The 26381-nt window shown below is 37.7% G+C and overlaps 1 protein-coding gene across 1 annotated transcript; it reads right to left on the reverse strand.

Moving 5' to 3' along the window:
* Positions 1-373: 373 nt before the first annotated feature.
* Positions 374-26136, reverse strand: LOC149085139 (hematopoietically-expressed homeobox protein HHEX-like). The gene is made up of 5 exons (XM_089232967.1): positions 26059-26136; positions 22406-23203; positions 8799-8989; positions 5827-5877; positions 374-547 (listed from the first exon to the last, which is right to left on the reverse strand). Exons 2-5 carry the CDS (start codon positions 23106-23108, stop codon positions 383-385), a joined length of 1110 nt encoding a protein of 369 aa, XP_089089093.1. The 5' UTR covers positions 23109-23203; positions 26059-26136; the 3' UTR covers positions 374-382.
* Between the last annotated feature and the right edge of the window lie 245 nt (positions 26137-26381).

The raw sequence follows: 26381 nt of genomic DNA on the forward strand, positions 1-26381 counted from the left end.
AGTTATTTCATGGCCACCCTAGAAAACCAAACTTGAGGTTTTTTTTTTTGCATTGTTGAAAAAAAATGATATTTTAATGCTTAATGCTGAAATTTTTAGGTAAAGCGTTCTCATTCAGTTGATTCTTAAAGCACCCTGCATTCATGTTTAATATTATCAATCAATAGTTGTATACATCTGAGAGAGTTTGGAATGTCAAAACTACATATGCCTGGTAAATTAGGGTATTACATAAAATGTGGATGATGTGATTAGATGAAGAACAACAATGTTGGTTCATGGAGCATTAATGTTATCATTTAATTTGCAATTATAAACTTTAAGCTTTGGAAAAAAATTCCTATTTTTGCATGAAAAAAACCTTTATTTTTTCTAATTGAAATCATACTTGAATTGAATCAATTTTATCATGAAATATACTTATTTTCATCTTTGGTTCAGAACTCACTTTTAGTAAATTTTGAGAATCTGCAGACTTGGGTTCTGGTCTTTCTGTATTAGAAATCTCATTGGTGATTCCAGCTTGATTCTTCATATCTCTTCGCTCCTATAAAAAAATAAACATGGGAAAGTTAACTTTTTCTACAGAAATTTCTCATTCCAGATAGAAACAAATGTTTAACAAATTTTGATTCTTACATAATTATTACTTAAGGTATCAAATAGAACCCCATCCCTTACAGGGGTGAGGTATCTTAGCTTAGAGTAGGTGGAAGAAATACACATTTCAGCTCTTTCCCCTTTTGGAACTCTTCATTGCTAACCCCATGAAAGAAAATTGATTTTTTCCCTTTATCTCAGCGTTAGTTTTTCCCCCCTTGCTAGGCGAGGCATAAAAAATATATTGCATAGGGCTCTGGTACCCCAGGCTGATTTATCCGCCATCTTTGAGCGAAGTGTGATGTCAGCATTATCACTATAGCTAATCACTGCTCCCTACCCTGCTTTTTTTTAATGATTAGGTGTCACTTTGAACAAGAAACTGGTTTTACCGCTCCACGATGAGAACGATAGTGAGTTTGCCTGTCTCTCTAGGCACCTTAGATTTTCATACACACTGAATGGCCACTTTATTATGACCGCCCGACAGTTTTAAGCAAATGAGCTATGGCTTCACACTGTTCTGCAATTCAAGATCGCACAAACAAAAAACTTGCTCGCACTTTCCAGTGCAGATAATGTTTTTAGGATACCAACAAAAAATGAAAAAAAAAGTTCAACCCCCTGTGTACCATAAAAGTTGCAAATGATTTATAACTTCTCACACACAGAACATTTTACTTGCTTTGTGACTTGTGTGCATTTTCATGAAAAAATAACACGTATTCACGAAGATATAAATATTTTTTTTCTTGTAAAACTTTCAATTTTCATCGCATGTGTATTGCTTATAACATGCAGAGTTTTCGTCCATTTTGTATGAAACTTTCAGAAAATTTGACACTATACATGAGACACACTTTAAAGAAATTTATAGTGTAACAATTTTTTTTTGTATTTATGGGATATGAGCATTTTAAGTAAGTAATTTTCAATTACGTATGCGCGTAGGAATGTTTTATTTTTTCATAACTCAGTTGCCAGATATATAGTGCAACTTATATAAAAATTCCAGTTGAATGTCGCAAAAATTCAGAAACATATTGGCGATATAGTGAGCATTAATTTTTCAGTTACTCATTGAAAGTAGCTGGATCATAAGGGATTTTTCACAAATTTATATTTTGATTATTTTCTGTCATTCGATTATTTCCTTCAGTTTTTCATTTTTACATTATACACAAGGCCGCAACTAGATGCTTGGTCACCCGGGCAATCGCGAATTTTGACGCCCCCTTGTAATATTGAAGGAGAGGTTTCAGAATGAAATTTTCGCCCCCTTGGGTTTAGCACCCGGGGCACGAGACCCGCCTGTTTTCCCCTAGTTGCGGCCCTGATCATACATGTATGTTACGCGCAAGCATTCCTTTTATACAGGGTGAACTGCGACTAATCTGCCTAAAGAAAGTGGGTGATAGACGACAGTGCCGTCTTAACGCATGGGCTCACCCGGGCGCCTCAAGAGAAAAGGGGCCTCGGAGAAATTAGAGGTAGTTGGGTAGTTGAATTGTTCGAGAATTGGCCAAGTAAGGGCCTCCGAAAAATCACTTGGGCCGGGGGCCCATGATGCTCTTAAGACGGCCCTGATAGACGAGCCCAAGTAGAACAAAAAAAAATATGGCAACCCTGTCCTATCTTTCACCGTTTTCAAGTTATGGTGGGATAATGGATTATGAAAGGAATGCGTCAAATATCTTAAAAAACCCAAATTTTTGGAGTTGCTGAAAAACCTACATGCAAACTATAAGCACATGTTAGTGAAATACCGCAACACCCTTCTAGTTATAATCTATCAAATTTAATAAAAACTTGCCCATTCCACCGGCTTTCGAAAGAGCTTACAGCAGACAGTATTGGTGTACTAGTTCAGGGGAAATTCAGCCTTTTGTTTGCAATACATCACTGAAATCAGCGTTTGCCGAAGTAGACGTTTTAGTAGATTTTGGCGACAATTCGATTTTGTACTTTGTCAATCTCTCACCGCTTGTAGCTCGCCATTAAATCCCGATATTTTGATAGAGGTGGTGTCACCTTATAGGATTCTTTCTTCTCTTTACAAATATGTCCTTAGTTTGCTGTAGGTCTTTCAGAAAATTCACAAATTTAAGATTTTTTACGATTTGATGCATCTTCCATAATCCATTTATCCACGATAACTCGAAAACGGTTGGAGATAGGACGGGGTTGCTATGGTGTTTTATGTTCCACTTATGCTCGTCTATCACCCCCTTTCGTTTGGCAGATCTCAGTCGCAGTTCACTCTGCGTAGCATCAGACCAAAGCTGGTTAAAGAGTAAATGCCGCTATGCACTACTCTGATGTGACGTGGACCACATCACGTCAGAGTAGTGTGTAGCGGTCTTAACTCTTTAATTAGCTTTTGGGACAAAAAAATTCGTTCGTGAAAGAGGGGTGACCTAAAAAATCAGAGGTTTGAAAACTATTACTATACACGGGAAAATAATTATTTTGCCCTTCAAGAGGGTTGAGAGGGGTTTTACTGCACTTTTACATTCATTACTTCTTTCTTTTGTTATGAAAGTATAAAAGAAATAATTAACTGATTGACACAAATTTTTTTGTATTTGATTTGCAATTAAATGAAATATTTTTTGAAGTCATTTTTGAAAAATCTATTTTCCCCTTATTTCCCCTTCAATATATATCCTGATTCTGTACTCCATCACACTGCATGTGCAATTTTCGTTACCATCTGTATAAGCAAGACTGCTAAAATAATTTCTTTTGGTTTAACGCATATACACACACACATTCTCCGTAAATTTTCTTGTAATACTTCCTTTCTTGTAAAACGTCGCATCGATAAAGAAACGGGTTTTCACGTATACAAGCGGATATCTCCGTGATAAGGGACACTCACCATTCACGGATTATTCCATTTAGTGCCGTATTCACCGACATGGTAATCACAATTTTTGTATAAGAGATCAACATAGATTGGTTAAAAACCTGAATTTAACCAATCCGTGTGGATCTCTTATCAAAATATTGTGACAATAGTTTTAACCACGACGATGAATACCGCTCTTACGGATGCATGTAGGAAAAAAAGAGTGGCGTAAATTTTATAACAAATTTGACTTGTTTTTTTGATTGGGAGGCTTATAAAAATTTTAACAATAACGGGATGTGGGTCACGCAGAAAGACATGGGATTTTTTTTAATAACGAAAAATTGTACTGGCACAATTATTTGTTGCCGATAGGTGGCACATTCATGGCCCCCCACATCCTGCAGAAGAGCTCCTAGTTTGAGATCTTTGGCGGGCCTCTAGCCAGACTTTTCACGGGCCCCTACATAGTAAATTTACAGTGTGAAAAATTGAAATATGACAAGAATTGTCAAGGCCCTCCAACCCCGGTCAGCCTCACCCATTTGGGGACCATGGGCACATCAACAATTTATATCGTAAAGGAAAGAATCATACCTTGTGGTTATACAGGGTGCATAGCTACCAGCATGCACCACATTTTACTTGCGAACCGTTGATCCTAGATAGGCATACTTTCAATTGGAAAAAGTATCCAAATAATGTGTAGAACTCAAATGCATCATTCATGTAGCTAGGGGTTGCCTAATATTAAAAAAACAGCGGATAATACGATTTATGCTGTTTTTTCCCAAAAATTTTCTCCGTTTTTTTAAAATTCAAATATGTCAGTGAATATTGCACTTTGAAATGTGGAATTTTTTCTGTTGGCATCAGAAGTGCGTGTGATCACTCTGTCACTCTGTGTGACAGAGTGATCACACGCAACACTATATACGCGCTTAAACTGTTAGGAACACACACTCATACTTTCGGCACAACTCACTCGGTAGTGAACTGCTCATGGCGATAGATTGGAGTTTGTTCGGTTTGAAAGAAAGAAAAGATAAACGAATCGCCAGTAAAATGCTGTACGGGATGGTAGCGATGCACCCTGTATATATATATGAATAATATAAATATAATGTTTTTTTTTATAATGCGATCATTACGTATTCTTCAGAGATTTTTACGGTCTGTCCAGGGAATTTGTTAGTGTGTTAGCAAACATTCATGCCCGAACCCAGATCTGCATAGTCAGAAGCTAGCTCCCTAACCATTGGACTGCCCCCCAGGCGACGCTGAATTATAATACAGTAGGCTACTTCCTTTCTCTATGAGTTTGGGCATAGCCAGAGGTGTTTAAATAGTGACGTGCGGCACTATTTAAACACCGGTGGCACTATTTTATTATTTACTGATTCAATAAAAAATTCTTTCATTTTTCGTTAATTAGCTTTGAAATTCAGTTTCGCCCAAAACTCCGCCTCTCATGACGTCTTACTAGCTTTTTTTGCGCGCAGTAACCAATCACCGGCGTGCTAATGCTTCCTGCGTTACTATGAAAGTAGGGAGTGTAATTACGCCTCCGGAACCGCTGAGGATCCGGGTTCGAACCCCACCATCACCGAAGTGGTGTCGGCTGAAGTTGGTTTCCTGTGGTTCCCAACTTCGAGGCGCAAATGCAAGTCGATCTCCGCATTGAAAAGTCTCGCCCACAGAGAGCAACAGGCCTACAATGATACAATTATTCAATCATTACATTCACTCATAGTTAGAAAAAACTGGTAGCAGATGGCAGCACTGCACATAACAAGCTTAACACAGAAACAAACTTTACGTCAGGTTTCACTACACGTACACGCACATTCTACAACATGTACCAATTCGTTAGAGGATCCGCAGAGGAATATGGACGAGGTACATGTATGGTTTAGTAGCAGTAGCTTCAGGGCCGCTGCTGAACCACCTATCGGTTGCAAATGTAACTATTTTGGCAACAAAATTTTTACGAAGGTTTCAACAGCTAGCTGATGCGAAGATAAATCCAGCAAAGAAAAACCTCTACTGGGGAATCGAACCCACTTTCTATAGAAGATGAGAACGTGGCTTCGATTCCAATTCGAGAGGCAGTTGAATTTTGAATTGGAATCGAAGCCAATTCCTCATCTTCTATAGGACGTGGGTTCGATTCTCCGCAGAGGCAATTGAACTTTCTTTCCTGGATTTATCTTCGCATAAGCCAGCTGTTGAAATCTTCGTATGAAGAGCGGAGAGTGACATCACACACACACACACACCTTCGTACAAATTTTCTGTTTATTGAAAAAATCCCATGATTTTAATGTCATTACTTATCAAATTTATTAAATTTACATATTTGAAATATTTCTTACCTGTCTGAGACGTCTCCATTTAGCCCTTCGATTTTGAAACCATGTTTTTACCTGTTCGAAATAAAATTATTACTGCATAATTTTACGTAAAAAAATTTATATTGTGGTCACACGAAAATTAAAACCACAAAAGCGGCTCTTATACAGAGCTCTTGCAATAGTTAAGTTAGAAAAAGTTAGAAAATAAGTAAACTGATTTTGCTGCTAATTGGAATAACTATGTTCTTGTTTGAAATAATCAATTTTCAAAATTAATATATAATAATATATACAGGGTGTTCACTATTATCATTATCCAATGACTCCTTCCTGAATCGTTGGTTTTAGAGACACTTTCAATTAGCAAAAAGTGTTTCAAATGAAGTCCATCATCTTAAATGTCGTTCAAATGAAAAAAGGTATTAATAAAAAAGTTACAAAATTTAAATTTTTATATAGTTCTCTAACTTTCAATTAGAAAGTTGTTTCCCTGTCTCTCCTAAAGCGAACAAAAATTCCGATGTTTCTAAGTGGAATATTCGTTGAGATATTTTAATTCAAAAACCAGAGAAAAAAGGGGAAAGAACACGCTCTTTCTCGTTTCCCTTATTTATATACTGTGTATATGCTGATCTTTCCCTCTTTTTCTCCGATTTTCGAATTCGAATACCACAGCGAATATTGCACTTACAAGGAAAGGGTTCTAAGGTGTCATCCTCAAAAAATTTTGAAAAATATCTAGTGCATTAATCTCACCTAGAAACACATAAAAACAAAAATATTAGAGGCGGAATGCAATTATTAAAGCTGCAAAAATTATTAAAAATAATAACAGTTGGCTACTCTTCGCCTATGGCGTTTTCTAGGCGATATCTACAAAAAAACTGTTTTTCACTTTATTTTTCTTTCTTTCTTCCAGCTCTTTCTTCTAGAAACTAGTTATTTCTCTCTCTCTCTCTCTTTGTCTGTGCTATACTTGATCTATGGCCACTGGATATACACTGGTGAAATAAATTAAGAGAATTTGCATATTTTATCGAATTTCATGAAAAGAACTGAACTGAATGTAAAACCACTGCTTTTAGACAAAAATGCAAATCTTATACGTGAAATACGTAAGCGTACACGTGTGTGTAGGCGGAGCCAGTAGAGAAACAATTTAACTGTAGAGAGTTCAATTTAACGCCCAGCGTCGTGTGTAACTTATGGAAACAGTTCCAGGATACCGGATCCATCGAGAGAAAGCCTGGGCAAGGTCGTCCAAGAGCCACGACGGCCAGAGAAGATCGCCATTTGTCGATTATAGCGAGGAGTAACAGGAGTGCTACAGCTTCTCAGCTCTCTCGTGACTTGTGTGCAGCCACAGGAACCCGTGAATCAAGGGTGACTGTTTCCAAAAGACTTCATGAGAGAGGGTTATTTGCAAGAAGACCTGCTGTTTGCGTCCCGCTCACTTCTACGGACAGGAGAATCCGTTTATCATGGTGCAGAGAGCATAGAGATTGGAGTATGGATCGTTCTCTTCACTGATGAGTCCCGGTTCAGCCTAAGCACCGATTCTCGCCGTACGTTCATATGGAGAGAACCAGGGACCCGCTACCTACCCTCCAATATCCGCGAAATCGACCATTATGGCGGAGGAGGTTTAATGGTCTGGGCAGGCATCATGTTGGATGGCCGCACACCTCTCCATGCCTTTGAAAGAGGCACTGTGACTGGTGTGAGGTATAGGGATGAGGTCTTGGAGCCCTATGTTCGTCTTTTCAGGGGTGCAGTTGGCCCTGAGTTCATTTTAATGGACGATAACGCGAGGCCACATAGAGCTCTTCTGCTCGACGATTTTCTAGAGAGTGAGGATATTCGCCGGATGGATTGGCCAGCCAGATCTCCAGCCCTTAACCCTATAGAGCATGTCTGGGGAGGGCAATTGCAACTCGCAAACCCCCTCCGGGAACCATCCAGGGAATGAAAACAGCGTTGCTGAACGAGTGGGACCAATTGCCACAGGAAATGATAAACTGCCTTATTTCAAGTATGAAATCACGCAGCGAGACCTGTATATCTGTAAGAGGGTACCATACCCCCTATTAACCCATTTTTTTGTTTATTCTGCAACCGCTGTTTTATACCTTCCGACTCCAACGAGTGTTACGCACGATCATGCGTATGTGTATTATAATATTATTGAATGGTTATTTGTTTTGTATTGTATCAATGTATGTACATATCAAATTTCGTTAAAATCGGTACAGTATTTCTAGGGATAATCGACCAGGTCTGCAAATTCTCTGAATTTCTTACACCAGTGTGTGTGTGTGTGTGTGTGTGTGTGTGTGTGTATATGTATATATATATATATATACAGGTGGGGGGAGAGAGAGAGAGAGAGAGAGATCTGCAACGGGTTAAGTCCACTGGCAAAGTTCTGGCGTTCATTCATTCATTCAGTCACTGGATACATCCTTATTCCAGTCACCTTAACTTGATCATGTCTTGTTTGAGTGACGTTATTCTATATAGGGGGTTTTTAAATTCATTCTTGGCCTCTATTGGCGTTCAAAATACAGTATTAATATCTACAATATCTTTTTGAGTTGGATGTTAATAATTCCGCTGGATATTTATATTTTTGGGCATATTTGAATTAGTAGAATCAGTGGTAATTTTTTTTGAAGACGCTTTCTTCGTTAGAAACTGACTTTTTTTTTTGTTGGACTCAGGAGAGACAGGCAACAACTTTCTAATTGGAAGTTAAAAGACAGGGGACTGTATAAAAATGCAAGTTTTGTAACTTTTTTATTAATATATACATATTTTTTCATTTGAACGGCATATAAGACGATGGACGTTATCATTTGAAACATTTTTTCTAATTGAAAGTTGTTCCTAAAACCAACGGTTCGGGAAATAGCTGTTGGACAACGATAAGAATGGACACCCTGTATATAGCATAGTTTATACTAGAAAATAGTAGAAGATAGTGCATAATTTACCTGTCGTTCTGTTAACCTCAAAAGTGATGCGAGTTGTTTTCTTTCAGTAGGTGATAGATACTTTTGAGAACCGAATGTTTTCTCAAGTTTTCCAGTTTGCAAACTCGTAAAACGAATTTGTCCACCTTTTCTCTTCGGAGGATTTCTTTGCATTGCGTGCCTCCATATCATTTGCCGACAAACTGCAATATCTAAAAAATAATAATCATTTAAACATATGTCTTTCCCACTATATAGTAATAGAGATCAGTAGTTTTTCTTTAAAATTTCAGGGATTTTTTTTGTTAATCAAATAATAGTTTATTCATTTAATTGGTGTGAGATTATAGCTCAATCATTCAATTTAATAGGCCTTGTTTTTTGACGCATTTCCGCTTTACGAAATTAATTATATATAATAGGTGTTTTTTTGTTTTCTCGCACTATACTACTCTTTTAAGTGCAGCGGGAAATGAAATTAATAAGTGGCATGAAGAGGATATTGCGATTATCAAAAAACTGGAGGAAATCGCGGTAGCGCCAAATCAAACAGGTAGTAGCACCATCTGACATATTGATAACCCGGTCTTTGTAAGCACTTTCCTCACTTGTTGTTGAAGCCGCAAACTGAGATAATGGGTTTTAATTGGTTCCAAATGCTTTCGATAAGCGTTATCTTCGGTTCCCATGAAACACTCCGAAGAATTTTGGGAGTCAGGATTTCCGGCGAGATATTAACTGTCATTCAGAAATTAATTTTATGTTGAGTGTCTTAAAAGCCCAGGGGATCTTAACAATAGAAGGACCGGACTATACGTTATACCTATAAGGGCCGCTGGCAGTCATTTTGACTGCTACTTCTTTTTTAGTGCAATACATTTAATCACACTGAATTTTTACAATAAAAAATAACAAGTATCATCCCACATTGTTAATTTGTTAGTTTTGTAGAAATTTACCTTTTCTTAAGCATACAGGGTGTCCGTAAAATGACTTTCCCACTTTAAATATGAAAATGTTGAGAGCAACTTAGGGCAAGATTTACCATGAAAAATAGATAAACACATTACATTTACATCGCATCGTATATTGCTTCATTTTGATGATGCACATCTTTTTATATGCATGTTCCAGTCTTTTTTATTCACACTTATTAGTTGTTCGCGCACGCTATGGATAACGTATATATTATTATGATACTGTAAATTTGCTTTGAAAGCAGATGGTGGCATGAAGAGTTATGAAATGTCGAACTAAAACAAAAACTGAGTTTACCGGGGAACAATCAGAGAACAATCTAAATCTGCCACGGATCGTTTAAGTGTTCTGGAACTGTGTCGCGGGTTACTTAAATGCTCTGGAATTGTGCCACGAGTCATTTAAGCGATCTGTAGATCGCTTAGTTTATTTTTACAAAATTGGGTTTGAGGGGGCAAGCCACATCACATAAACTTCGGGGCCACATTTGGTCCGCGGGTCAAGGGTTTACCATGTATGGCTTAAAGGGTGGGTCACAATGAATTTCTTAAAGAGAAATTTTGAGTTTTTACTTTTCAAATAGCATTGAAATTAACAGAAATCGATTATAATTACATATAAAGGTATTTTCTTTCGAAATTTAAATTTTTTTTTAATGTTTTTACATCAAAAAACTTTTTTTTTTTCGTCTGGGAAGGGGGGATTCCTCTCCTCTATGCCCCCCTCCCGCGTACTTTTCTGATCCCACCAATACGTGTTAGGAGGTAGGGGGCAGTTCTGACGAAATCTTGCTGACAGGGGGGGGGGGGGTTAAAAATGGCTAAAAATTTGCTGACGTAATACTTGAACGGCCCCTAAGTGCTAATGCGGCCTTTATCTCATCAACCGTTCGCCGTAGAGGTATAGTTTCAATTAAAAAAAAATTCTCAAAGGGCGTTCAAAAATTACCCTGTACAGTTTTTAGAGTGAAAATACAGTGTGTAACAAAATAAAAAAGTCTAAATTTTTATACGTTCCCCCGTCTTCTAACTTCCAATTAGAAAGTTGTTGCTCTGTCTATAAGATGAAAAAATTCTTCCAAGTGGGAATTCGCTGAGACATTTGAATTCAGAAAACAGGGAAAAGTTGGGAAAAGACTGCATAGAAATGAGGGAAAGCAGCATTGTTCTTCAGTTTTTTTGCTGTTCCTTCATAACTTTTCTCCGATTTTTGAATGCAAATATCTTAGCGAATTTTGCACTTCGCATTTTTTTTTTTTTTTTGTTGGCTTGAAGAGAATCGGGGCAACAAATTTGTAACTGGAAGTTGGAGGACAAGGGGAACGTATAAAAACTTAGATTTTTTGTGAAGCACTGCATGTTCACTCTCAAAACTGGTACAGGGAGTTTTGAACGACTTTTGAGCATTTTTAAATTGGAATCATACATCTACGACGGACGATTTATGACATAAAGGCCACATTAGCACTTACAGGCAACCCTGTATAATGAATTTGATTATTCTATAAACTTTTGGGACAACAGTCTTCATTTGCACACACACATTTGTTTTTTATTTCAAATGAGTTTTTGAATGCCAATCTAGTCTGCAATACAATAGTTTTTAAATGTTCATGCATTTATTTTCATTCGTTTTGAAAAACAACTTTTTCGAGATTCTATAAACTTTTGGGACAGAGTGTATGTACACGGTTGATTTGGAACAGTCGAATTCGAAAATAAGGAGCATCAACAATAAAACAGATTTTGACAGGAAAAAGGGTTATTTTTTGAAAATACGCATAGAAAGTTTAAGGTGCGGCTTGAACTGAAGTGTCAAAAGTGAATGTTTTCCGGCCTCGATAGCTCCGTACGATTTCCAGAGAAGACAGGAAAAGTTGTCTCTAGCAGCAGAGAATGGCTTCCGCTTAGAGTCCAACATCTTCTAAACGTTCTTCCGTCCGTCGGACACTCCTGGATGCATTACGCGGAAATCATTGCCACCAGCCTGCCGTTGATAGGTCTCGCATAGGGAAGTGCCATCGACTTCCTCATATGCATTTTACACAACCTGAGAGTATCTTTGATATGCCATATATGTCCGGAAATTCGAAAAATGTGAATTCGTTTTATACGGAAAAACAAAAGTAGAGTTGAACGAAGAATAAATTTACAAAAGGATTCGAATACTGAGCAGTTTCCTAATTTTTTGATCAAATTTGAGCATGAGAAAACGTAATTTTTCATTTTCAAATTTCATATGCAGTTAAACTCGGTCATAACGGCACCTCGGCTGTAACGTCAAAATTGCTGGTCCGGAATGAATTCCACAGATGATAATGTTGATGAATCTTGCTTATAACGTCAATAAAAAGCAACCACCTTAAATATAACGACAAAGTTTTCGTCACTTTTGTTTCCGTTTTACAATGACGTTTTCTTAAGAAATTCTAAGATTAGAGCTGATCACATCCATGGAATGTTTGTCTGCTGTTACATTTATATCTAAAAAAGAGACTGATTACATGTTTGAAGCCCCGACTTGCTTATATTGACATGACCATTATACAAAAAATTTCCATATTTTGTCCTTCACGACATTTTCCTATAAAAATGTATCGTTTTTTTTAACGAAGTTGGTTTTAATTTCCAAGTCTTTTACTAAAATCAGAGATGAAGGCAATTTGCAAAATTTATGTTTGAAGAGTTTCTTTTATCCCCGTAGAATATATTTTGGCAGACTTGCTGTAGCGTCGTATTTCTCGCCAAGGGTTATAAGGCCGAATGAATGAACGCCAGAACTTTGCCACTGGACTTATCCCGTTGCCGAGATCTCTTCCAACCCAGCTTCGAGGCAGAGTCTGGAACGGGGGGGGGGGGGGGATCGGGATTACACTATAAAAGTTTAATCAAAAAACTTTTACAAAACTTTTATAGTGTAATACCAGCCTAAGAATGGTATTACACTGTGAAAGTTTGATAAAAAAAATTTTATGTGACCAATAAGCACATCTGTTATCTGTAACATTCGAACGAACTTAATTGATCCGCCTATTGGTCGCATTTTTCAAGTTTCATAAACGAACTTTTATCAAACTTTTATAGTGTAATCCCGGCCTAAGCAATGTTTGCTAATTTTGCCGTCATTTGGAGATATGTTTGGAGAGAACCGGCGAGATATGTCACGTATTAATTTTTAAAATTACTCGTATTTTTCTTGATCAAATATGGTCGTTCTGAAAATAAAGAAATAAGAACTTCACACACACCAGTATTTGAATGCCTCTGCTTATACTTTTCCCCAAAAAAAAGTCTTACAAACGTCAACCTTGGTTGTAATCACATCTAAGTTATAACAGAAAAATTTCGAGACATCTTCAATGTCGTAAAACCGAGTTTGACTGATACGTCACCCCAGGACCGCAACTACAAACGAAAATGTACTCTGTCCCCCGGGGCAGTGTCAAATTTGGCATCCCTACACATTATTTTGAACGGAAAAAGAGTAAACTTGGTGCCCTTCCTGGTCCAGAGCCCGGGGCATCAGATCTTCCTGCTCTCCCATAGTTGCGGCCCTGGCGTTACCATAATATATCGATCTAAAAAACAAATTAATCAGAACAGCTAAAAAAAGAGTGAAAGATCCACGTCATACACTTAGCTATCTCAATATTATCAAAATATCCTGGACAAAACAATACACTAGACCAGTGGTTCTCAACCTGGGGCCATATGGCCCCCTTGCGGTTCTGGGATATTCTAGGGGGGCCACGGGAGAAAATCAGAAGAAAGCTGATCCACGACAGGTGGTGAGGGAGCTAAAAAGAGAAAAGCTTTAAAAGTGAAACACATGGTTGAAAAATATTACCACTTTCAGAATTCATCAGATCCGCCATAGAACTAGGGATTAGGGGTTAAAAGCGGACGAGACATATGCGGACATGTCGGAAATCGGGACATATGCGGACATTTTATGTTTACCAATAATCAAACGTTACTGGCGAGTAATTCTGGCGATTTTTAAGGTACGTTCTCTGGTCGCGATCGGGTCAAAATCGGACATTTTATGTTAACCGATAATTTAACACTTATTGGCGAATGATTCTGGCGATTTTTCGAGCTACATTTTCTAAATGTGTTGAATGAGGTGAGGGGGGAAGAATAAGTTCCTGGAAAGTTTGAAGAAGAATCAATATATGTCGGCTGCCGACCCCATGGGAGATGGTATTTACTTTTTCACGCTCAAGTGAATAACTCGAAACCTATTGAATCGGAATATAATCATACTGACATTAAAAACACTTTTTTCCAGAGAAAATCCAGACTTTACGAGAAAACGGGCATATATGCTATACATGGGCAGAGCTGTACCCATGTCTAGTCTGATTAATTTCATCTATTAATCTCAGTGTCAAAGCTCTCGAAATTTCTGCCTGCAAAGCAATCTGGCTACCTTGCGTTCCAAACCGAATTCATTTTATAAGTCACTTGCTGCCAAACATCATCAATAAGTTCTATGAGCAATGTGGAACATTAAAATGATGTTTCTAGAAATATATAGTAGTAATTATATATGTGTCAGAGGTTATTGCAAAACGTGTTTCAAAAATTTCTTTGATGAAAACCGTCCCAAAATTTGAAATGACATGCTGATCTATGAGCTGGATAAAAGGAGTCGAATTCGGAGGAATGTATTTGAAAAAATCGAAATGCGGCCGTAGACACTTCAATTCCTCCATTATCATTTCGAATTTAGTCAAATATTTTCCTGCTTGCGTGTTCGTAAACCGAATCAATTTTTGTTGTTGGTAAACCGAATTTAACGCAAACCGAGACGTTCGTAAACCGAAGGTTGACTGTGTCAGCATTCTTGCTATTAGCGGGACTACGAAGACTTTGAATAACTGCCTTTGCAAAGTAGGTAGTAGAATTTCATGTGCATGCCCATCAACAGAAGTCTTTTAGATGACTACTGAAAGTAGTATGATTCTATTTATCAATGACTTCATACCATGCCATAACGTTGCAAAAAATATTATCTTGGAAAAGCTTCTTCCCAAAGTACAAAATTTGGGTGCAAAGTTGATGTAAGTGTTGTCACGGCGTCAGATAGGCCCAGCATAAAACCACTGTATATGCTGCAGAGGTTAATTTGTTGCGTCGAATATCGTGTAAAAAATAAATGTATTTAAACTCTTCTGCTGCTGTCAAACTTTTTTCTGTCTTTTCGAAAAAAATGGCTGTGACTTTTGCGTTCATGAGAAAATTAACTTGATGCGCAAAACGTGCGCGAATGGATATATAGTAGTTTGGTCCTTTTATAAATAGTCAATAACATCCATAATTTTCGGATAGAACTCAGAAACGGAAGGCAACTGAACTCTTAATTCCCGAGTTAGAATTCAAAAGCATTTTGCTCAGCAAAATCACTACCTATTTTCGCTTAAAATTGTAAATGTTCGAAATTTTGAGGAAAAGTTATAAAAATCAAAATTTTCGTATTTATTCATCTACATCGGCTAATTTCACTTTTATCGCATTTATTCCGTAAATATGAAAATTACGCTTCCTTAATGATATGAATGAAATAATATTGAGAATAAGTTAGGAAAATAAATAAAAAAACACAAAAGTAAAAATTTGCCGCAAAAAATAGTGATTACAGACTGCATTGGAATGTTGAGAATATGTACTATCTCAAAACTAGTCATTTCGTCAAAACCAACACCAGTTTTGGAATCAGCAGCCCACTAAAACCTTTACCCTAAAACCGTTGAAGTTTCTTTGGTAAACTGATTTTTGTTTTGTTTTGAGCAGTGTTATAGAGGATATTTTAACACTTCTAACGAAATTAGACATTCCCTGTGTCTGCCCCAGTCTGGCTGTCTCTCTCTAAGGGAATTCGCGCGTTTTTAGTTTATTCAAAGTTCTTTATGACTTTCTTCAAAAACGCTATAAGCGGGATCCGAATTGGACAAAAACCGAGACTGTCATGTAAAGCCAACAGATCTATCCACCCTATTTTGTAGGTTAACTATCATTCTCCTTCGACGAAGAAAAAGTTTACCCCCCCCCCCCGCACTCATGAGAAAATCTTCCGTACACTACTGAATGGAATTCACTGCACACACAATGTACTTACAGTTCCCGTTTGAACTAGACTGGGACAGAAGGAGTCTTCTCCTGAACTGGGGTCTTCCGTGTACCTATAATAATTAGCTAAAATTTTTCACAAGCATCTTTATAGTTAATTTACTGTGCAATCAAACAAAAACTATAGCATTCATATATCTGCAAACCATGTCAGTCTCCCTTATAAAGATTTCATGGGTCTTCGCAGTCCTAATCTGTAACGAATTAAGTTATTGAATTAATAACAAAGCAGGGGAGATCCGAGTCAGTGCTGTGGGTTCTGAGCACCCATGGTAATTTTTGGCATGCATCCGACACCTGCAGAATCGACAGAAAGCAAATTTATTTGTTGAAAACAAAGATGAGTACCTACTGGTTCGAAACACTTCCGAAACTCCCGATCTTAGTCCTTGGTAATTTGAGGTAGTCTCGGTGCCATTCACCCCAGATTTTCGACCAGTGACCCCAGTAATTTTTCTCGAACGGTTGAATATAAGCAAAGGTTGTCCGGCCTCCTCCTCCGGTCCATACTCCTCTGGAGCATTTGAAATAAATTTCTTAGTATATGTAGTTATTCGTGCTCTTTACCCATTTTCGGACAAGTGTAACTAATGATGGTTCATCAATAAGAGCTGCAATGTGAATCAAGTTATCAAGCATAATCAAGAACAATAAAAAAATCCTGGACCACAAAACGGGTAAGTTTATTTAAACGTGGGACGTATAGTATAACTAAAATTCAATGTCAATCATTTGAGTTTACAAATAATTTTATTTACAATTAAAAACACCAATTTTATTTATGATTGTGTTGAATTTTAAGAAAATACATATTCGGCCGCCGAGTATTCGGTTATTCGCTCAAATCACTATTCGTCCCATCCTTAATAAGACAGTAATAGAATTTCAATTCTGAATCAATTAAGCATGAAGATCGCATGTATCTAATTGATATCTATCATTTCGATTCATTATGCTCAACTCAAAGATAGACCACCTATTATATGCAAATGCATAAATATTAAATAATACAGTGGATCCCGCCTATAACGTTTTCCAAAAAACTGTCATGGAAAACGTTGTAAGCGAGAACCGCTTTAAATGGGGAAATCTTAATGAGAATTACAGTCGATCCTGCTTATATAGTTTTCCCGCTTAGTACGACTTATTCTGGAGTTTCCAACTCACTAATTCGCTCTAAGATTTTCCATTAAAAGCATTTCCCCGCTTACAATGTTTTTGTGACAGGTTTTTTGAAAAAATGTTATAAGCGGGATCCACTGTACTTAGAGTTGAAACCGCAGAAATAAGTCGAACTAAGCGGGAACGTTAAAAACGGGATTGACTGTAATCGGAATAAGTGTGTGTGTGCATAGTTTTAGATCACTTCATTAGAATAAAATCTTTTTTTAATGTTTCTGTCGAACTAGTTCGCATGTTTTCTATATTATCATATTTCTATCCACGTGTGGCATCTGTGAGTTGCCGTGATTTTTATTGATTAAATTTAGTTCAGTTGATGTAGTTATTTTTCTTTTCCCACGATATATCTTGCATGTACGATCAATCGATATCATTTATGTATATGATCGTATAAGTGCTCATTAACTTATGTATGGTTTTACTAATTTTCCCTCTTATGAAACAATCAACTTCCATTGGTTTGACAATGCCGCAGTCCACGCACTGTGCTGATAATACTCAGGCGACATTAGTTGTAGAGACCCTTCCTAGAATAGAAATCCCTCGGGATAAGGACTTATGATCACCTCCGCGCCGAGCCCGATAATAATAATAATAGTTCTACTGAAGCTATATATTTATTATTATAGTGTTGGTTATGTCGGCGTTTTTTTTTTTTTTACGTGTAGCAATCCATCACTTGTCAGTGGTTCAAAGAGGACGGGTTTTTTTTTACTTGTTCTGGCGACTGGTAGACGACTCACGTCTTTCATTGTTCAAATTTCATCAAAAGTTTCTCTGCATGTCTTTATAATGTCCATCAAAGAGAAAATCGCCACTTAGCAGCTTGGTGGAAAAATTAGGGATAAACCGCCAACATCGCCGGCTCGGCAAAATTTGTCCGATTTTGACCCGGCTTCTTGTTGTATCCATTTTGTCGCCATTTAACAGGTTGGAGAAACAAATGGGAGATACAGCGCCAACATCGAGGGCGCGGCAAAATTTGTCCGATTTTGACCCTATTTCCATGTTGTCCGCATATGTCCCGTCCGATTTTGACTCGCTACCGAACTAGGGCCATCTTAACCCTGGGTCTATGCGGGCATGACCAGGGGTCTTCAAGTCTATAATGGAGGGAGGGGGACTGCAGTATATGGGATCTGGTACTATGATTTTCATATGTAAGATGTTTCATATGTATGATTTTCATATGTATGATTTTCATATGTATGATTTTCATATGTATGATTTTCATATGTATGATGTTTCATATGTAACAGCTTACATGTGAAAATCATAGTACCAGATCTAGTACCAGCTAAGTATGGACGGCCGCCAGAGAAAAGGTTGATGTGTTGGGAGAGTCGATTTATCGTGCATGTTCGTTGGATCGTCCCGTATTTACACAGATCCTTTTTTACCATATAATTTGACTCCTGGGAGAGATGATAATCCATCATTTGAATCCGTGCCTAGCCAGGATTCTAGAGATTTACCTGATTTATTAAAATTTCATCACATAATGAAAAAATAGAAAGTATCTCACTCTTGGATGAGGGTAGAGGGTGCCCTGAATAGGACACGGGGACCACGAGAAAAAAATGTGATCCATAGGGGGGGCCATGAGCTGAAAAAGGTTAAGAAACACTGCACTAGACCAGTGATTCCCAACATGGGCGTTAACGCCCTCTTGGGGGCAATGAAATGTTCCAGGGGGGGCGGTGGAAGCTACGGATATAACATAATAACATAGGATCCTATGGGTTACATAGCGTTGGGGGCGATGGGGAGAAAAAAATTTCTCAAGAAGAGGGCGATGGGACAAAAGAGGTTGGAAACCATGCATTAGACCATGGCTCTCAAAGTTTACGTCGTGGCTCATAGGGGCGTCACCAGCATTTGTCCTTAGGTGCGTCGAGGTGAACTGGTGATATTGATGTGGGCTTTAAGATGATTCTTTGTGGGACTGTTCTAGGGAGCAGCGGAAAAATTTGATTAGGGCAAGAAAGCCGTGGTTGACAAAAGTTTGAGAACCATTGCAATAGAACAGTGTTTCCCAAAATCGGCAATATCGCCCCCTGGTGGGCGATGGAAGCTACGGGACTTAACATAGGATCCTATGGGTTCACTTGAGTTGGGCGATGGGAGGAAAAAAATTGCTGATGAAGGGGCGGTGGAATGCAAAGTTTGGGAAACTAAATGCACTCGACCCTTACAAGCCTGCCACGACCGATGCTAATAAAATTGATACGAAAGGTCATTGTGGAGTTCTTCATGCTCCAAGGACCCCTCGGGGCACGACCTTGTATTAAAACTACCAGATCGTGGTGCACACAATCAAGTCGGAGTCGATTAAACCGGATAATGCAGCTAACGCCGGTCATGAAAGAATCAGACCATATTCAAATATTCTAAAGGGGAAGGGCACGGGTGAGAATGACGGTCGGTTAAGACCACCAAGAGATGTGAAAAAATTAAAATATTAAGAAATAGGAAAAAAGTAAGAGTACCGTACTTTCAGAACCCAGCAGAACGATAGAATCTGGTACAGTACCATGATTTTCGATAGCGAATGTGTAAATATGTAAACTAGTCAAGTGCGGGCATCAGAGCATCATTTTTCCCGCGGGAGAGGTTGATGTTGAGACCGCACTTCATAGAACCCTACAAGAGTGAAGCTCACTGATAACTTAAAACTCTTAACACAGAGATCCGATGCTCGACCGCTGGGAAATTTTTATTATCTGTAAATTTTATACCTGTAAAGTTTTTGTTCACTTTAATCTTTTCAGTACTGACGGTATTTTAAAGTACGACCAACTGAAAAGTTGGTAACCTCCGTAACATCCCTTACATACATTGTTGGGTGTTGGTATTTGGAAATATAAAAGGTTAGGTTGTGCAACTATTTTACGATAACCAGATGACGGCACAAGAGCGTGGGGCTATTAGTTTTTTAAATGTTAATTAATAAAATTCAGTTAGATGTTTCGCCCCTGTAAAAGTGTTTACTGCATTGCACTTTTTGTGATGCGGTAAAACACCGTTTTTATTTTACAAAATGCTCCTTAACAAATGTATGAAACAAATTATGGCTTTCTTTGTGGTAAAATAATTAAAAATTCATTATTATGATTATTCAATACATTATTCATATAAATTCAACGTATTTGAATTGGTATTTTTCATTTTTACTAAAGGCGTATGGTGCTAACGAAACTTCCAAGCACCGGGTTAATTAACCCTTTTACGATCACGGACGTAATATTACGTCCAAACGTGATTGGAATAAATTCTAACAAGTTCTCTGTGTTTTCTTTCCTCTTTTTTCACCATCGCGAAGCTTTATAGTAGCCCTATCAACTCTCTCTGAAGTTGCTTTTTCTTTCCCTCCTTTATTTCTATATCCCTATTAATTATTTTTTTCCCACACATATAGTGTATCTTTCTACTATATACATGTAAGAGTGAAAGAGAACACAGAGTGAGGATGAAAAAAAGATTATGAAAAACTCTCTTATCTACCTTATCTACACTGCTGGCCACCCAAATTGCAACACCAAGAAAGACAAGAGATATCGCAACAATATTTATTTTGTAGATAACATGTTGACCAAGCATCAAATGATTAAATTTATAGACTTCTGGGAAGTGTGGTTCCTGCCAAAATCAGTAGCCAGAGTAGTCGCCATTGTTGGAGATCACCGCTGCCACACGCCTCGGCATTGATTCAAAGAGACTTTGGATGTGTTCTTGGGGTACAGCAGACCAAGCAGCTTCCACGCGTTGCCAAAGTTGATCTGGTGTGGCAGCTGGGGATGTAATCTGGGTCAATCGTTGAGCAACCATGGACCACATGTTTTCTATCGGCGAAAGATCCGGAGAGCGAGCTGGCCAGGGAAGCAATTCAATCTGGCGATTGACGAAGAACCTTTGGACAATGCGTGCCACGTGTTGTCGCGCATTATCCTGTTGAAATATGGCTGTGGGCAAGCCCTGAAGGTAAGGAAGGACAACTGGCTCCAACACCTCGGAGATGTAGCGCTGGCTTTTTAAAGTACCGGCAATGCGTACTAGAGGAGTGCGAGAGTGATATCCAATACCGCCCCATACCATAATACCCGGTGCAGGACCAGTGTGGCGGTGCATAACGCAGCTGTTCAGCATCCTCTCTCCACGGTGTCTCCAGACTCGAATCCGACCATCGTGGTGTTGCAGACAGAAGCGTGACTCGTCAGTAAAGACAATTTCATTCCATTGTGCCGTCCACATCCTTCTTTCATCGCACCATTGGCGGCAAAGACGTCTGTGGTTCTGCGTCAAGGGTAGACGAAGCAACGGACGTCTTGCGGACAGACCACTCTGCTGTAAACGGCGTCGAATGGTACGCGCAGACACTGGATGATGCGGTACAGACTGAATGTGCTGTGCTATGGTTCGTGATGTGGCTGAGCGATCCGTCACTGCCATACGCACAATACGCCTGTCATCACGTGAAGTGGTGCACTGAGGTGGATGCGATCGAACACGTCGGTCCGTCGTACCCTCCTGCATCCAACGATCACATATCCGCATTACAGTTGTTTGGTTTCGTCCAACACGACTACCGATTTCCCTGAAAGATAATCCACAATCTCGGTAGGCCACTATCCTTCCTCTGTTGAACTCGGATACTTGATCAAAAGATGATCGCTGTTTTCTACGAGGCATAATTGATCGTTTTTTTGAAAAAACCACAAGAAAAACACAATTGCCGTACTTCAAATCGACGAAATCTCCAAGCCTTAAATAGCGCTTTGAAGTGGCGCCACAGGCGCGCGTGATGTGCGTCTGCGCTGAAATTCTAATCATTTGCATGTCTCACTTCCGCTAATGCATGTTGTAAATTTCATATTATTTGCATGCTTCCTTCACGGTGTTGCATTTACGGTGGCCAGCAGTGTATTATACTTTTTCCTTTCCCCTTTTTCCTCTTTCTAACTTGCGGTTATGTTAGGACAAGGTTACCAGATTTATCACTGATTTGCCAAATAGAGATAATCCAAATTTGTTGCCAAAAGCTTGTATGTGAGGTGGTTAAGCCGTTATGTACAAGATAATTTTTTGAAAATAATATATATTTTTTGTTTTTAGGCCTTAATTAGAATTAAAAGGACCTACCAAAAGACTTTCATGATAGCTATTTCATTTTTTCATAATGGTAAGGGTTAAATTTAGGCAAAAAAATCAATTCAGTAAGTAAAAGTTTCTCTCTCCTGGATGAGGGTGGGGGGGGGGGCTGAATAACACAGTGGGCCGATGTGCGAAAAAAAGCTTAAGAAACACTGCAGTAGAAAATGAATTTAGTGATCAACTTACCATTGCTGTGACTTTGAATATTTTGTACCGGATAGCAGTGGGCTTGCGTAGAACTGCGATTAGCTGAAGATCGTGAAGAAGCTGCATTCGCAGAACCAAACTTTCTAGGATCCATTTCAACTGGACCAGTCAACTTGTTCAAAGACGGTACCAAACCCTCAGAATTTAAGAGTTCATTACGCAGCACGAGAACAGCTGGTTCACCTCTGCCGTTGACCAACACGTTGGTGGCAGACGGAAACGCAAAAGGTGAAGTGTTAGTTGGAGAAAATAATGGCGATTCGATCCCGAATCGACTGAAGCCAGCACAGAGTGGTGATAGAAAAAGTGGCGGTGGCCTCGTAGGCATTGGATGAACGACTAGGCTATGATTTTGAAATGAAGATGAGAAAGAATTTCTCTTTTCATCGTTACCATTATCTGCCGACAAACATTCTTGACGGAGTTCTAATGAATCGCGTTTACCAAAGAGATCATTACTGTCCGTGTCGGAAAGCGTCGATGAGTCACTGCCTGATTGTTTGTCATTTCCAAGTATATCATCTATCATAAAAGATTTGCTTTTACGGTTCTGTTCATGTAAATTTCTTTTAAGTGCAAGTACAAGCTTAGGTGAAGTCTCGGAAAAGCTTCCAGGTGACAGTTCATTATTCATTTGAAGGCTAGAACTTGCCATATCTCCAGATTCAAAGCGGTTGCACATCTTATATACAAAGATTTCAGAATATATTCGCTTCAAACATGAACGTCTTTCAGCTCAGCTAGATTTTCACTCTGGATTACATTTCTCGTATCGACCTGCATGTAATTAAGAAAAATGAGCGAATAAGATTATCCTAAACTCAACCTTGTGTGATACAGTCAAACTTGGTTAATTTTATGTCCAAAGTTACTGGAAAAAAGTTCGAATTATCCAGTTACTCTATCCTGAACTAGTAAAATGACTACAAATTGCAACTTAATCATCGACATTCACATAGAATATTAATTATCAATTATTAAAATTTTATCATCGGTTACGAAACTGTTTCCCAAATTTATAATAACTTATAAAATTTGGTAATTGATCTTAGCTGCTACATTATTCCTCTGTTCTGGAATCAGCATCACTGTAGAATTTCTCGACCATACTCAAAGTCTGATTTACAAATCGGTAATTTAACACTTCATGGAAGTGTTAGGGAACTATTTCCAAATTTTGCGTATCATTCTTATGCTATCAAGGAAATATACTTTCATTAACGTTTTACAATTTGTACTTTGACTATAAAAAGATTCAGATTTTGGAATTTTGCACTTTGATCTATAGGTTGAAGAACATAAATGGTATCAAGAGGTACACATTCTCTCGATGCACTTCAGCTGAACAATGGTGAAATGGGCATTAAATTATCGAAGAAAGAATAGAGGAAAAAAACTGAATTTTGAAACTTTTATCAGTCTTTAAAATTTTTTTGTTTAACAAATTGGTTGAGAAAAACAATTTCTGACCTCTTGTAGAAATTTTCTGAACTAAATTTGCTCATACAAGAATTATAATTTTTTCCTTCCAACTTCGAATTATCCAAAACATTCGAAAAAAATTCGAATTAAACAAGAAATTTTGACATTAAATTAGATGGAAAATCCAAGGAGAGTTCGTAAGAGTTCGAATTATCCAAAGTTTGAATTAATATATAGTTCTACTGTATTTCTTTTCTTTACGAATTTAAACACGTTAAATAAATTTGAATGCTCGTCTTGAAGTATCTATGCGATATGATGCACCTGTAGAATAGACTGTATGCTATGTTAAGAAACCGTAAAAAATATGACGCTGAACCTTGGAAATTAATTAAAATTTCAGAATCACGGGGTATGAAATTAGAATTTCAAAATAAACGAATGAAAACACGTAGTTACACAAAATAGTCTATGCACATAATTTAGAGTTATACTTGGCATGTTTCTTAGCATCGCTTTCTCGCTACAGGTGCAGTCCATTGTACAGGCGCAATGAAAATGAGAAATTCGCGAAACTTTCATGGTACAGTGCATAGGCATAAAACTGTAGAAAATATTAGGGAGTGGGGGCCAAAAAACCCGATATTTCTATAGGGGTTACAGAAACGGTGGGAAATATTGGGGGGGGGGGAGGAGTTCATGCCGTTTATGTCCATAGTACAGGGCCATCAATCATACAATATCACATGTACTGGGCAAAGATATGTACTAGGAGCTCCTGTCAGCCTGCTGTAATTGTTGTCAATTACAATATTAGGATTGCAATATTAAGATGTGAGGCCCCCTGTATCAAGGTGCGATCTTGCTTTAAGTTCCCCGCCGCGAAGGGTCTGAAAGTATCTTCTAAAGGAAATTTAAAAAAAGCTCTGACATGGAAGAGTATAATTTTTTTTTTGCCAATTTAAAATTTCGAAATTAAGACATGAATGTTCGTGAAAAAAAATAATTTCAAATAATTAATTCCACTTTATACAGGTGATTCTAAATTCATGGGGCAAACTTTAAGAGATGATACAAAACTCCTAAACAAGCATTTTCGGTCACAGAATGTGCGGTCGAATCCCAACCGGTAGAGGGTGTTTTCAGAGAATGCACAACAGCACTTTTCACCAAAAGCAAATATATCATATTCTTCTGACGGATTTGTTGCAATAAGTGCAATCAACCATTTGAGGGTGCAGGGTATTGTAATGCGGTAGGCCTTCTCATGGTGCAACCTGGATAACGCAAATTCTACTACAAGTCATTGTACCATTTGATCATTATTTGGCGCAGCATAACCGTGATGGTCCTTGCACCAATAAGAAACAAACTCCAATCCAATCCGAAGGTGCATATGCACCCACGACTGGTGACAATGGCTCACATTCTATGGTTAAAAATGCTTATTTAGGTATCTTACATCACCTCTTAAAGTTTGTCCCGTGAATTTAGAATCACCCTGCATATTTTAAATAATATAGTTAAATTTCGATACAACGATACTCTGCGGACAATGAAAAATATTATTGTAAAGAATTATCGTTATATAGAGAGGCAGCAGTTTAATATTAGAGTATAGACATTTTCAAATAAGCCTTGAAAAATATCATTGCAGAGGGATTTATCATTATATCGAGTATCGTGGTTTCATTGTATCCAGTATATAAGCATGCTAAAATTTGAATTTATGTTTCACTGCATTACAGTTTAGTTCATAATAGTGGCTAGTTTTAAACGAAAAAGAAAATGTATGTCGACGTTTTTTTTCCTAATTTTAAATTCAAAGTTAAAAATTGAAAAAAAAAACTGAATTGAAAAAATCCTAAAAAAAATCAATTTATACATTTTCTTCAACTTTAACGTTGTAAATATTGGTTAGTTTTAAATGGAAAAAAAAATCGATATTAAAATTTAAACTTGAATTCAGAAAAATTGAAAAAAAAATTGAAAAATAAATTCAATTAAGAAACTTGAATCTTTTTGTTATTAATTTGAAATTTTCCGAATTTAGTCGTATCGACATAATTGAAGCGACACAAAAAAAAATTAATTTTAATTTTTCGATTTAGTGGGAGAAAATGTAAATTTCATAATTATTAAAAATTAATGCAATTGTTAAAAAAATTAGAAATATAATAAGGCATGAATTTGAGAGAAACGTGACATACCGGTGATGGTGCCTGTCGCATATATTGTACACACACAGATATGAGTGACACTTAGCGGCCAACTGTTCATAAAGCTGGTGATAATAACTCTCGTTTTTTTTTTGTTTTTTTTTTTAACTTTTTCCGTTTCTACGGAACAAACTCACCGTCATCGAAATGAAAGAGGAAGTCCGTGATAATCAGCACAGGACATAACCGACAACAACAACTATCTTTTGCTACTTCCAGCTTCTTCAGTGCTTTTTGCATGCTATAATGATAATAATAAATATACAGGGTGTCCTGATATTTATTATTATTACCATAGCCTAGGGCATTTTTTG

The sequence above is a fragment of the Pholcus phalangioides genome, unplaced genomic scaffold (assembly GCF_987345545.1).
Source record: "Pholcus phalangioides strain wild (caught in Gottingen) unplaced genomic scaffold, Ppha-v1.0 ptg000007l_1, whole genome shotgun sequence".
Classification (NCBI taxonomy): domain Eukaryota; kingdom Metazoa; phylum Arthropoda; class Arachnida; order Araneae; family Pholcidae; genus Pholcus; species Pholcus phalangioides.